The following is a 15,001-nucleotide window of genomic DNA, read 5'->3' on the forward strand; positions in this document are numbered from 1 at the left end:
TATACTCATCCATACTTTCACACTTATCGATTTAACAAAGACAAGTTTAATATAGTAATATAGTAAATAATAGTAGCCTGTTAAATTAATACAATTTTAGGAAAAATCTTCCCTCAAGTTCCAAGTCGAAGACGTTAAAAAATAATAATTGAAATGAAAATAATTAATATTTTCTAAAATTGTATGCTGATCTTTGGAAATTTCATGTCAAAGATTTATTTTTTTTTTTTAATATTCAAATTGTAGCAGGGGGAGTCATTTCAACTTTTTAATTTTTTTAATTTATTTTTCAAACACATCTGTCAAAAAAAAAAAATCCCTTTGATGGGAAATCGTTGCTGAATTTGTCTCAAATTCTCCCAAAAATTTATCTCAAATAAATAATTAATTCCAAGACCTTTTTGAAATTTCAAGTCACAGATTTAAAAAATATATATCACTGGTGTCGGGCTAAAACCTCCTTTGGAGCACTTTTGTGAATTTTATATAATTTCTACAGCATACAATTGGTCAGCCCACATAATTTTACAAATTACCGAAGGTGTTAAAAAAAATGCTCACTCTCTGTAATGATGCAACGTTAATGTTTGAACAAACGTAATATTTTTGGGCTGTCCTTAAAAGGATTCCGCCCGATGCCCCACACGCTCTCATCTCTCATCGTACCAACTTGAAATGAAATTTTTTCCCGTCTCCAAAACAACATTAACAGCTCTCGTACGATGACTCCCGTCAGATCATGAACGTTAAACCTACCAATGAAAATCAGATTTCACCAAAACCGCCGTCCAGTTTGGTATTTTTGTGGAGGCCTCCAAATTCCAGGCCCGAGATTTAAGTGGGCTATAAGATTAGAAATGAAGAATTAGGAGAAGGGAGGGAGGGGTGGGCTTCTGATTGTTTGCCACCCACTGAGCCGGTCTCATGGTCTCGGCATGACCGGGCTTTGTATCTCAGGCATGTGCACGTTGCCCTTTGTGCTGGCGACCCGGTGGGCAGCCGCCACAGAGCCTCTTTTCAACCGGCAGAGTTTGTTCTCCACCTCAGGCCCGCCGTGCACGCTTGTCCTTCTTCTCCTTCCGCCTCTTCTTCTTCTTCCTCTTCCCCGTACATGACTGCAAACACGCTACAGTGAGAAGCAAGTGAGGTCATAGTGACCGGGGGGGAACTACAAGCTTTCATATTTGTGTGACTCAATCGTGTGTTTCTTGTTTTGCACACCAAATCGTGCGTCACGGTAATGTCTCTCAGTGGAGCAGATACGGTTGATTATAAAAAAATAAATAAATAACTGGGTGTGTTTTGGGTCATCCTGTTGGGAGATGCTTGGCCAACCTCTCTGATACGAGGCAGAACATTTCACCGCTAAAGGCCTTGATAGTCGAGAGATCTGATTGTCCGCTGCGGCGATTGAAAACACTCTGTGCTAGACGATTGAGGAACGACGTGTGATTTGCTGACAATTAAAGTGACAAACATCAGCATCCTGTTCAAATGTAAAATGATTTTGATGCTTTGAGTCGGATTGATTTTTTTTTTTTGATTTTTTAAATCAGTCCTCTTCAGCATGTTGTTGACATTTTCACGTTAAGATCCTTGCTCGCCGCCAGCCGCCATCTGCCTCGTGAGAGTTGATATGACTTTAGCGTTGCTAAATGTCAGAAATATAAGCAGCCGGGGTTCGTGTGCACATTCTTGCTCTTGTCCGCTTTAGCCTGTGTCATCTGCGAATCGATCGGCACGCTATTTTCGAGTTTGTGGAGGTGATCATGTGATCTCATGTTTGATGTCACTATTTTTTTTAAATTATTTAACGGTGTATTTATTTATGAATGTGATTTATTTAATGTCATATTTAACGAATGGATAAAACAATTAATTAATTAATGACAAATTTAATTAAACATTTACATTTCATGGTGTATTTATTTATTTAATTTGAGTCACTTTCTGTCCTCCATAACCTAGTGGCGGAATGAGGTATTACCGCAAAATTTTCCAACCATACATTTTATGTTGTTGACGTATCGTTTTATCAATCGATATCGGGCTATGAAAAGCAAAATTGATGAAAATCGATAGATCGATTTTTTATATTAATTATTATTTTATTTTCAACCCAACTTCATTTTAAATCCCCTTCAAAGTTGCTTTATGAAGTTATTATTGAAGGAGACTTTGCAGCATTCTCTTTAAATGTGATATTGGGAGGGGGAGATGAGAGTGTGCGTGTGTGTGTGTGTGTGTGTGTGTTTGGCGAAATGGAGGGAGGAGGAAGTAGAGGTGGAGAGGAGGAGTTTCTTGCCTGCTGCTGTTGAAGGGCGGTCAGGCCATCTCATTCTTCTGGACCACAAACAGGTCCTCACCATCCCCGTCCATCAGGTACAGTCGTCGTTCACACAAGAGGCCTCACCGCCGTTTCTTTTCTACGTCTTGCTGACATTCTGCCGGCTGCTTATTAATGTGTTTGCTTTCAGGATCAACAGCTGTTTGCACAGAGAGGTGTGTTTTTCTGGAAAGGAATCAAGATGGAGCGTATGGAAGATGATAAGGTAGATTTTTTATTTATTTTTTGTTACTTTTGTTGTCTGAGTGCAGCATTTTCTCTCACGACTGTAAACTTTTCAGTCTTTCAGTTTCAGTCTCATTAAGTTTGTGCAGCTCACATTTGAATCAAAAGCTGGAGTTGATTAAAGTGTCAGGCTGGCAGTTCTGTAATTTTCCTTTCTGGCACGAGACGGATGAGAACGGAGCATTTTGGGGACGTGACTAAGAGAGAAGGAGAGCGGGGCAAGTCGCGACTTGAGCGTGATGCCTCCGCCGTTGAAATGCACGTTGGGAGGAGAGCAAGGACACGCAGATGAAGACGAATGGTCGCAGACACAACATTAGGTACACCTGCGCCTTCTCATGACATTGCGTTGAAAGATTCTCACGAAAGTCGGAGGAAAAATTCTTTGCACTGCATCTTAAATATTAAGAACCCGGGTCATGAGTCTTAAATTGTGCGCCGGTGTACCTAATGATATGTCCGATTTAAGATCGTACTGCGAGAGCGTCGTACCCAACTGGTGGTTTTTTCTTTTGCAACACGTTGCGCACTGTTAGGTCATTCGTCAAGATTACTTAACGTTGAGATTGCTAACGGCTGTCCAAATACTCGCATGGAATATTTTTACTGAATCCAGAAATGTACTTGTCCTTACTCGGGTCAGGTGGGAGTTGAAACCTATCACGGCTACTATACCCAGGACTGGTCGCCAGCCAATGTATTCCAAATAATGAAATGGTGACAAGTGTCACATCAGCACATTAGTTCAACGCTAAAATATGAAGACGATCCAATTTGAGTTCTGTTGTGCGTGTTTGACGTATAACAATAGAAGTTGAGTGGGTCAAAGGTTGACCAAAAACACTTAGTTATTTTTTTATTTTTTTTTCCTGTTGAAAATGTTAAAAGTGACTGCTCATTTAGGTTGGGCTCACCAATTCATTTTATGACAGTATTAACATTAGCATAAATCCAGTTTTAAACAACCTAATAATAATTCCTGTTTATTTTCTCAGTCTCTCTTAACAGAAGGTAAAAAAATAATTATTGTCAAGCGATTTTTTTTTTAGTAATTATTTTTAATATTTCTCCACTTTCCCTCAACTATGTTCCATTCACTATGATGGACATGCATTGCAGATTGAAAAAAATTAAAATTGTAATTTGGATAAATAATTGCTGGAGTCAGGACTGAAACGCCACTGCAGGAAATGAGTTTGCTAGTTCCTTGCTTGAATCTTCCCGTGTAGCGTTTTGCATGTTGTCTTTTTTTTTTCACTCTGGTACACCAACTTCCTGGTTGTTTGTGTCCTGGGATTGGCTGGCGACCATTCTAGGGTCTACACTGACCCTTGTTCAGTCTGGGATAGGCTCATAATACCTCACACTGATGACCCCATTAAAGACCAGTGCTAAAGAAAATGGATGTTTGGCCTCTTCATTCGAGTCCCCAAAATCCAATTCATGAAGTTGCCAATATTTGTATTTTTTGAGCTGGCAAGCAAATATGACGCAGTCCCATTGAAATGTTATAAGTTACCACTCGGGCTGATCATTTAGAGTTAGACTCATGCATCTAAGGGCTTGACAAATGTTTTCAGTTACGCAACACTCCTTTCCACATGGAGCTACATTGCGTGTCATTCTTGGACTGCTAAATGTCCCGACCACTCCCCGGATTGAAAAGGCGTCACGGCACAGGCGTAATTTTCACGTCACGTCGCTTGACAGTTGGGCAACAAAAGCGTGTCGCTGCAAGTGCCCGCGTGTTGTCTCTGCCTCACTCTTGCACAAAGAAAACCCGAATTAGGAGTGGGCAAACTCTCGTGCTCAAGGGCCACTTATTTTATTGTAATTTTTTTAAATGGGCAGATGGGTCAAGTCATTTCCCAGTTAATACTGTAGCGTCTTTAAAAGACACACGTCATACTTCCATTAAATTCTTGCCTTTATTCTTACCAAAACGGCTCTGTTGGCCGTAACTGATCACAACTCCGGGCAACTCGCTCCGTCATCAACACAACCGATCACTCGCTCTAATTTCTCTCTCTCGTCCAGTGAGTCGCGTGATGCATTCATAAAAAATCGGAAACAACACAACTCAGCGAAACACAAATGTCAACACGACAACAGAGAATAGATAATACCTCCCGTCCAAGTGTGTCGCTTGATGCATTTATAAAAATCGGAAACATTACAACTCAGCGAAACACAAATGTCAACACAACAACAGAGCATAGATAATACCTCCCGTCCAAGTGTGTCGCTTGATGCATTCATAAAAATCGGAAACATTACAACTCAGCGAAACACAAACGTCAACACAAGAACAGGTAACCCAAATTCGTTACAATACTTTCCCCGATAAGTCGCATACTAGCAAGACTGATGCTTGTTAGTTGTGACATCAAGTGGAAGAAAAGTAGAAGTGTCAAAGTAAAGGAATAACATACTATTGAAGTTATTCCATAGTGTTCTAAAATTGTGTGTGTCACTTTCGGTTGTGTGCAAACGTTTCCTGCGTTCCTCCACAGACCACAACACATTGATACAATTTGTCAGCCATGTCTGGCTGCTGATGACACTTGTTTCAAGAGATAAGTTTGCAATGTCCCTCTTGGATCAGAAAATGTCACATTGTAGCGCAATGCTCTAGTACACTGCAGTTGTTCTACGCAGAATATATTTCTTGGGGTGGGGGTTGGTTATTCCAAGTGCCCAAAAAAGAAGTGCCTGAGCCCAGTGCATCTGGAAGTAGAAGGAAAGGAAACAATTTCTTCTACTGTCTTTAGGCAGTTGGCAAATTCTTTACATATTTCATTTCAATTTATGCACCATGAGTTTGTAAATTTTTATGTGACACACTGATGTCGCAAAATAAAACAAATATGCAAAATAAATGGTGTACATTATTAAATAATTAATATATCATATAATAATTAATAATTCTTTAAATGTTCACACTTTATCTTTTAAACTGGAAATAAAATTATTTAATAAATCACACTAATTATTACATTAAAAACGTGCTTTAATAAAATTCAATATTTTTTTTCCCCCTAAAACCACAAAATAAGTGCTGTGGTCTTCTCAAAGTGAAGCTTTGGGCAACTTAGTGTGCGTGCAACAAATGTCTGCCATATTAGCTGCTTAATTATGCATTAATCTAATCCATCTTTACTTCAGAGGCCAACGGGGGGGAAAAAAAACAACAGAATTCCGTCTCAGTCCCTGCAGGTGCTTTTGACCTCCCAGTAACACAGCAAGCACTGTCGCGCCGATACAAGCTGGCTGAAACGAGCCAGTGAGAGTCGAGATGTGGAAAAGGCTCATTGTGCGTGCGTGACCACGGCCAGTGTGTCCATAAACAACAAGAGCTTTGTCAAAAGTCAGGAACGCTCCACAGCCACTGTTCAAACACAGGCCATTCTTTGAGAAAATGCATCGACGCGTTGTTCTCATCTCATCTCATCTCATCCTTTTGTTTGCTTTTTTATTTTTTTTTCTCCTCTCTCTCTCTCTCGTCTTCATAAAACAGCCCAAGCAGAAGAAAGTCACCTTCTACCTGCTCTACTGCGTCTCCACTGCAGTCATCGGTTCACTGCAGTTTGGCTACAACACGGGCGTCATCAATGCACCTGAGCAGGTTTGTGTGTGCGTGTGTCCAGGTACAATACATGGAAAATACACACAAAAAACAAAAAACATTCATATTGGTACATTTTTACATGGCACTCTTTTATTCATTTGAAGCACCCCCCGCCACATGCAAAAATAAAAAAAAGTTTAATGACACAACTTATATTTTTATTTTGATATTTTGTATAAGAAAAGAATGATTGATTAATATTGGTATTATTATTGTTGATTTTCTTGTGTATGTTTAATAATACATTATGTTTTAAAAAATCATTTAGAATTGTATTTTATTATCATTATGGTTTTTGTTTTTGTTGCTCCATATGTTCATATTTTATTTACAGTAAATATTAATTTAAGCCATTGATATAATGTTATTATTAAGGTATAAAGCACGAGTTATTAAATGTATTATTGTTATATATTATATTTTAAAACTATAATCACAACAGTTCTGGTTCTTCCATTTTTATTAATATTGTTACCTTCTGTTTTGAATTCCAGGTATTTTTTTACAGTTATCATTTTCAAATCAACTTTGTATAGTAAATTATTCTAAGTTTTATTATTGTTTAATATATTGAAATGTCATACAGATATGAATTTGATAAATATAACCATAAGTGCTAAAAAGTAGTCTATAGTTATAGCATCATTATAAATCATGCCTTTGTAAATTTTGATTTTTAACTATTTTATATAAATATTTTATATAAATATTTTGTTTATATAATATTTTTAATGTATTTCTTATTCATATTTTTTAATATTTTCATATCTTCCATTTATTGAAAGGCCTGCACCTTTGAACGAGTGAATTATATCTGACTGGGTGTCGTCGCTAATAATGAACCATTTTCAACAACACGAGAGGAGCAAAATATATATAAATAAATTTGCATTGAGATGTCATTGCAGTTTGCAGACTGATACTTTATGTTAATGAAGTTTGCAAAGAGGTTTTTATTAACTGTCGGAGAACAAACTGGAGCAACAATTCATGACCAAAAGCGTTACCGTTTTTTTAAATTTTTTTTATTACCGACACATTGTTGGCTCTCAATGTGCAAGTGTACCTAATGAAGTGTCCAATTCCAAAATGTAAAAAATTGTTTCAATGACAGATTAGAATAATTTTACGAATAACGTCATTCTTTTTGCATTGAGGGCTTTCAAAAAAATATACTGACCCCATGTGAGCACAAAATATTTGTATTTTATTTATTAATTTTTTTGCTGTGCCTCCAACAGAAACTGCGTCAGTTCTTCCAAAATGTTTCCCAGGAGCGCTTCGGCGAGCCCTTCAGTCCGGGCGCCACCACCATGGTGTGGAGTTTTGCCGTGGCCATCTTTAGCGTGGGAGGCATGTTGGGCTCTTTCAGCGTGGGGGCCATCGTCAACAAGTTTGGCAGGTGACAAAATCAAAACCACGGCAAAATGTCAATTCCCAACATGTCGCCGTTGACCGTCTTCCCGTCCAGGAGGAAGTCCATGCTGCTGGCCAACATTCTGGCCCTGCTGGGCGGGGCCTTGATGGGCCTGTCCGGCCTGAGTCGCTCTTTCGAGATGGTCATCATCGGACGCTTGATCATCGGCGTCTTCTGCGGTTTGTGCACGGGGTTGACGCCCATGTACGTGGGCGAGATCGCCCCCACCGCCCTCCGAGGAGCCTTCGGCACGTTGCACCAGCTGGGCGTGGTGATCGGCATCCTGGTGGCGCAGGTACGAGTCCCGCACTGACGTCACAAGAATGGCGTGCATTTAGAAAATTAAACGCTGCGAGGGCTTTCGAAATTGGCTGTGAATGCTGATAATGAACGAAAATGTTCGGAAATTAATTGGCATGAGAATTGACGAAAATATTTTTAACTTATAGTATAACCATTCATTTGTGAAAAATATTTTCCAAGCTGACCACAATAAGGTGGCTCGTTTGAAGTTGCAACAATTTAGTTCGGTTATGAAATGCGGTTAATATGTTAAATATTTGCATTGAATTTGGAATGCTGTCATGAAAATGTGGGAATTTGCCGACTGGGCAAAGTTGTTTTTTTTTTTTTTTTTGGTTGTTTTTTTTGTAGGACATTCGAAATGAATTTAATTGGCTGAGAACTGCGAAAGTATGGGTTGGATTTTTAACATGTTTTTGCATTTAACTCATTCGCTGCCATTGACGGATTTAGACGCCAAAAAAAAATACATTTATCTTACCTGGGCTGGCAGTGAATGAGTTAAATAGGATTTATATTTTTGGGAAACTTGGAATTGTTGGAAATGTATGACGAGCTGACACTAAATGGAAATGGGGAAAATGTTGAATGTTGGCTAAAAATTTCAAACGGAATTCTTAAAGCATATCCAATTAGCTTTGGAATTGTGCTAAGGAAAAATGTGGAATTCTTTTAAAAAAAAAAGAAAATTGTGGGGAACAAAAGAATTTGGGGAATGTAGGAAAATGGTTCACAAGATGTTAGAATGATGGGAATATTTTGAAGTTTGAAGATGTGGAATGATTTGCGTGATGAAAAAGAAAAAAAAATTGGGTCGAAAATATGCTTATCATCATTCAAAGTTATGATAAAGCGAATATATAATTTTAATTTTTTAAATTTTTTAGATCTTTGGTCTCGAGTTTCTCCTGGGCTCTGATACTCAGTGGCCCGTCCTCCTGGCCTTGACCGCCCTTCCTGCAATCCTCCAGAGCATCATGCTGCCCTTCTGCCCCGAGAGCCCCCGCTACCTCCTCATCGTCCTCAAACAGGATGACGAGGCCAGGAAAGGTCTTGACCCGCAAACGCGTTCCACCGCGCACGAGATCCTCGCTTCAATTACTCATTGCCACTCCCTCTTGCAGCGCTGGTGCGTCTGCGCGGCTGCGAGGACGTGAGCGAGGACATCGATGAGATGAAGGAGGAAGGGATGAGGATGGCCATGGAGAAGAAAGTCACCATCCTGGAGCTCTTCCGCTCGCACAACTACCGGCAGCCCATCGTCATCGCCATCGTCCTGCAGCTTTCTCAGCAGCTGTCGGGCATCAACGCCGTGAGTACGCTTAATCGCGCGCTGGGAAAAGTTACACGGGGAGAGTTCTGCAGGTTTTTCAAATCTAGAACCTTTTCATGAGGCGTGGGGGGAATTTAATGGAAAGCGTCAACATAACTCATCACAAAGTAACAAAATCAACCGAGTGACTGCTCTTGACTTGAAAAAATGTCGAAAGTCGCGCGCGGTGAACCCCCGCAAATTGCAAAAATCATGCTTACTCGAAAACGTTGAGAGAATTCCCTCTAAATGCCACAAGATGGCAGCAAAGCCATACTTTTGTCTAAATGAAGCATCTCAACTCACATCAACATCATTCTTTGGCACCTGCATGCCACGGGATGGCGGCAAAGCACTACCTGTGTCTAAATGAAGCTCCTTAACTCACATCAACGTAGTTCCTTGGCACCTGGATGATCTATTTTTATTATCACTTACTTTTCATTCTAAGTCAAGCATAGTCAAATTCATTTTCTCACTCTCAACTTGTCTTGAATCATTTTGTCGGCATTTTCACATTGATACTCTCGGGGCTGCGATTTGAACTGAGACGCTCAGAACCGTGAAGCAGACGTGCATCCCGACTGATATGTTTGTGAGTTACTAACGTCCAACTTTTTTTTTTTTTTTTTTTTTTTAGGTGTTCTACTACTCGACGAGCATCTTTGCCACGGCGGGCGTGACTCAGCCCATCTACGCCACCATCGGTGCGGGTGTGGTCAACACCGTGTTCACTGTCGTTTCCGTGAGTGTCAAACCGACACCTCGTCGTCGTCCCTTTCGGTGCAGTTTGTCGGATTGCTATTTTCGAATCTCTGCTGCTTGTTCCAGCTCTTCCTGGTTGAAAAGGCGGGCCGAAGGACGTTACACCTGATTGGACTCGGTGGAATGGCAATTTCTGCGCTGGTCATGACCATCTCCCTTTCTCTGGTGGTGAGTGATGATCGAGCGAGTTCATCAGTTTTCAAAAAAGCATTTCTGCATGTAGGCCACGTTGAGGCAGCAACGCTTTTTGTTTCAGGGAAAACATTTTTTTGATGGCCGGGCATAGGAAAAAATCAAAACAAATGACGTTAGCAAGGTTATGTAACAAGTGTCTTGAAATGTGTGCATTCTTTAAAAATCCAAGTATTTGTACGGCGGATATAAAATCTACACACCCGTGCTGGAATGACAGATTTTTATGATGGAAAAAAAATAAAAATAAAAAAATCAATCAAATAAAATCAAGAGAAATTATCTGAAAACTTTTTCCACTTCGAATGTGATCGAGAACCTATACTCCTGGATTGGATAAAAATAAATAAATAAATAAATAAATAAATAAATAAATAAATAAATAAATAAATGTTTAAGCATGGTCTCATCAGACCCTAACAAATTGTTCTTTATTTTTACTTACTGTCTCTAAAATAATAATGAACAAAAGTAATTACACGTCACATTAGTGGTGGAGAATCTTGGTCTAATTATTTTGGTCTTACAAAAAAAACTGGCATTTGAACAGGGGTGTGTAAACTTTTTATGTCTGCTGCATACTGTCGATCCAAGTGTAGTTACCTCGATCAGTTTGTAATTGTGTTTTGGGATCGGATCATTTCAATTGTGATGATTAATGTCTTGGATGAAGAAAATCAATGTGGATTACCTCCTAGAACGTATTCAGATCTTAACTGCTCCTCTCATTTATTCATTTGATTGATTTTGCTGTCGGTCTGAGCAGAAATCGACTCCATCTCTGAGCTACTTGGCCATCGTGGCTGTGTTCGCCTTCGTGGCAAGTTTTGAGATGGGCCCCGGCCCCATCCCGTGGTTCATCGTGGCCGAGCTCTTCTCCCAGGGTCCTCGACCCGCCGCCATGGCCGTCTCCGGTTTCTCCAACTGGACCGCCAACTTCCTGGTGGGGCTCGGTTTCCCGAAACTGGAGGTACGTATCCGCCCTGAAGATAGTTGAGGGCATGGCTAGGGACCCTCACGGTAAAATGTTGTCCCCTCAAAAAGTTTTGAGAACCGCTGTACTAGATCTGTAGTCGTCAAACTATTATCGCACTAAAACATTAAGTACAACTGCACTGTACATAAGTCAGCACCAGAGGGCGCCAATGTCCCTCACGTTGACAACCGCCGCATTAGAGGATCCCAACTCTCTCTCTCTCTCTGTGTTTCCCTTAGGAACTCTGCGGTCCTTACGTCTTCATCATCTTCATGGTCTTGCTCATCCTCTTCTTCATCTTCACTTTCCTGCGGGTGCCCGAGACCAAAGGAAGAACCTTCGACGACATTGCTCAAGGATTCGCCACCAACGCCGGCAAATCCTCCTGCTCGCCCGCGCCTGAAGCGGCGGTGGTTGTCGACCTGCCCGGGAGCAAAGAACCTCCCCCCATGTCCCCCACGGAAAAGGTCCCCATGGTAGCGCTCCCCGCGGAGAAGCCCTAAAAGAGAGGAGTCATGTGACCAGAGTGCAGTTAGAAAAGGTCGGTGTAATAACATCACATGAGACTTTTCGTACTTTCAATCAAATCACATTAAACAGGGTATTTTTTTTTTTTTTTTCTGTGGCAATACCAAAATAATTAACCGAGGTTCTCGTAAGCCTGCTTAAACTGAATTGCTGGCCCTTCAAAGTTTGTTGACATTCCTCGCATACTGCTTCCTTTGTAAGAGGATCAACATGCGTTCAGTGTTAAGACCCCCCTAACCCTAACCCCCCCCCCTCCTCCAACCAAGCCAATAGTTGCGTTAGAAGGTTGCTGGGTTTCAGCTTTTACTTATTGAGGTCAAGCTAAAAAAAAGCCAGGTTGACCTCTAAAACACTGATGGCGGTGGCCCCGCCCCCTCCCAACGCTTCCCTGAGACACGGAGGGAAGCTGCCTAAAGGTCCACGCAAGGTCATTCGTTGCGCCCTGCAGCATAGGAACTGTTACGTGTGTGCGTGTGCGCGCGTATACGCGTGTGTGTGTGCGCGCGCGTGCGTGTTGGACTCTGCTGCTAAAGACGAAACAAGTTGTGTGAACGTCTACTGCCAATGAGAAACTTGGATTGTGTGACACTGAGGTGTAGTTTTAGGCTTGTCACTGACTTTTTGCAGCTTTTTCCAATCAAATCGAGCGCAATGATTGACCGCATATTCGCAGTTCGGCTTGTTTTTTGTGCTCAGGCCAAAGTTGGAAAAGTGCTGCCTTGTCGCCATCTGCTGGCCTCTTGGTATATTGAAGTGAGTTGAGGAACTTCATTCGGTCAAAAGTAATCAAGATAAACGAAGAGAAGGCAATTACGGTGCTGTGTGAGCTTTTGGGAGGGAGGAGTCGACTTCTTATATTAGAAAAATAGAAATAAAAAAAATGTTTTTTATTTGGTTTTGACTTTAGACTTTTAAACTTAGTTTCAAGTTGTTTTTCGAGGTGTGTAAGTTTTTATTATTTTTTTTAATTCACAAATGCCTCATTTTAATTTGGTTTTTTATTAGTTTTAGTATTAGCTTTAGATTTTTTCATATCAAACGCATTTGTTCAATGCAAGATAAAAGAAAATCGCAGTAAGTGTTTTGTAATAAAGTAAAGGACACTGCACTTGTAGTTAGCTCTAAATGTAACTTTACAAAAAACACATTTTTTTGTTTTATTTCGTAAATGATTTTTTTTTTCAATTTTAGTTTTAGTTATTTCATCAGTTTTCATTAATGACAACGTCTTGGTTCTTAGCCGCCATCTTGTGACATCTCTCTGCAATTATAATTGTGGATTGTGGAGATTTTGGCCATTAGCGGCTGCTGCGAATAATGAAAATCGGACTTTCTCCAAATGTGCCACAAGGTGGTGACAAAGCACTACTTTTCTTTTAGATACAGTCTGACCCACGGAACCTCCTGCTCACAAGTCAACATAATTCCTAAATTACTTTAATTTAATTGCTCATTGATGCCAGATGATGGCATCAAAGCACTACTTTTATATTGGCTTGAGTACAAAAACAGTAAACAGATGAAAACCGTTCGCTCAAGTCCTACTGATTCCCTTCTAACTTCAAAGGTCACTGAAGAGATCCAGTAAAAACACTAGCAACTTGTATTTATTTCCGTGGTTTGGTCTGGATGCGTAAAAATGAGCATTTGTTTGTTCTGACGATTGCCTTCGGCAAGTTTAAGTGGAACTACTCAACGTTACATTTTGCACTTTGGCATGGCGAACGTTCACGATGCCCGTCTGGGCTCATTCTTCCAGTTTAGTCGGGATGTCGAGATGTAAGCTACCGTGCAAGATCCTTCTGGAAGATGACGTCATGGAATGTTTACGTTCACTTCAATTGGCCGTTCGATGTTACCTAATATATTGGTAAGTGTAAGTGTGTACATTTGTTCAATGCTCTGATTTTTTTTTTTCTTTTCCTGCACTTCTGTCTGTTTCTATAGCGTTCCGGTATGCTGCTCTATATTTGTCAGCCTTTAATATGTATATTTTTGCTCTGTGTTTTGCATTTTTGTAAATTGATACGCAAAGTGTTGAGCGGGTGTCACGTTGCTGTGAAACGCCTGCTTCGAAAAGAACTAAAATGGAAATAAAGTTGCGCATCTGTTTAAATACGAGAGTGTTTGACGTGAATGTGCGCATAATTTGTGTCCCGCCGTTGACGCAATGAACCAAATGTTTCCCACCGTGGATTTTTAATGTGTGTGGCTGGTCCGGTTCGGCCCTCTGTGTGTGTGTGACAGCACTGCCTGCTCAGCGGAGCGACCCAAAATGGTAAATAAAATCAAACTAAGCAAAAAGTAGGCCCTGGCGGTGGGATAAAATATGCAAGAAGAGCAAGAGTTCAACTTTTCTGCTTTGTTTGATGTTTGATTGTGGATGTTTTTAGCTAGGCGAGGTGGACTCGCTCGTGGGTCACACAGCTTTCAAACGCCATTTTAATTTGCCGAAAAAAATCATTCTTTTGCTCACTGAAAGGAAACACTACATAGGTCCTTATTAAGATCAAGTAGTAGTGATCGTTCATCACAGAGGATAAAGAATAAATGCGTGTTATATTAGCGGTATACATGTTGCTCCGCAGTTTGAGAGCAAATATCTGTAACATCGCAACATTGAAATTGCTATTCATTCGTCAGTCCGGAGCAATTTGCGTTGCTAGTTTGCATTTAGCTGAACAGATAAGGCTCTCTTCCCATGTCGTTTTTTCAACAAACATAAACAATATACTAATATGTAATAATATATGTAATAATATCACATTTATTATTATTAATATTGTCATTATTATTATTATTATTATTATTACTATTACCATTTTATTATTGTTATTATTATTATTATTTATTATTATTGTTATTATTATTATTATTATGATAATAATAATAATAATTATTATTATTATTAATGTCATTATTATTCTTATAATTATTATTAAAACAAAGGCCAATGAACCATGAATTAAAATGAAGGACAGTTTTATCAAAAGCTATGATGAGAAACTGGACCCTATCCGATTTGAAAACTGCATTCTTCATCACTGCAATGTCGATTTCAATTTGGCTAATCGTTCCGCCCCACTCTTATCTCAAGGCAGCCCTATAAATTAAATATTAGGGAGCAAATTGATGTTGCATAAATTCAAACAAATTTCCCCTGTAAAATGTTCTTCGACCCTGATGTGAATTGCAAAGTGTACTTACGCAGATTATTACTTGCTTCAGGATTTAACCCCTTAACCTAAGTGACTCCATCCTCCCTAAAAATGTCAAGCAATTCATTTCATAATCACCAATTTACGACT

The 15,001-nt window shown here is 39.9% G+C and overlaps 1 protein-coding gene across 1 annotated transcript; it reads left to right on the top strand.

The window, feature by feature from the left end:
- Positions 1–2,246: 2,246 nt before the first annotated feature.
- On the top strand, positions 2,247–13,814 carry slc2a3b (solute carrier family 2 member 3b). Its single transcript, XM_088306304.1, has 11 exons — positions 2,247–2,382; positions 2,478–2,552; positions 6,090–6,197; positions 7,442–7,602; positions 7,672–7,912; positions 8,808–8,970; positions 9,045–9,232; positions 9,873–9,977; positions 10,064–10,165; positions 10,956–11,159; positions 11,405–13,814. The coding sequence occupies exons 2-11, from the start codon at positions 2,529–2,531 to the stop codon at positions 11,666–11,668; spliced, it is 1,560 nt and encodes a 519-aa protein (XP_088162430.1). The 5' UTR covers positions 2,247–2,382; positions 2,478–2,528; the 3' UTR covers positions 11,669–13,814.
- The last annotated feature ends 1,187 nt before the right edge of the window (positions 13,815–15,001 follow it).

The sequence above is a fragment of the Idiotropiscis lumnitzeri genome, chromosome 10 (assembly GCF_059441095.1).
Source record: "Idiotropiscis lumnitzeri isolate Australia: NSW breed Sydney's pygmy pipehorse chromosome 10, RoL_Ilum_1.0, whole genome shotgun sequence".
Taxonomy (NCBI): Eukaryota; Metazoa; Chordata; class Actinopteri; order Syngnathiformes; family Syngnathidae; genus Idiotropiscis; species Idiotropiscis lumnitzeri.

Coding starts and splice junctions, on each gene's coding strand:
- slc2a3b (XM_088306304.1), top strand. CDS start 2,529: ATGGAGCGTATGGAAGATGATAAG. Junction 8,971..9,044: donor GGATGACGAGGCCAGGAAAG/GTCTTGACCCGC, acceptor TCCCTCTTGCAG/CGCTGGTGCGTCTGCGCGGC. Junction 9,978..10,063: donor CCGTGTTCACTGTCGTTTCC/GTGAGTGTCAAA, acceptor TGCTTGTTCCAG/CTCTTCCTGGTTGAAAAGGC.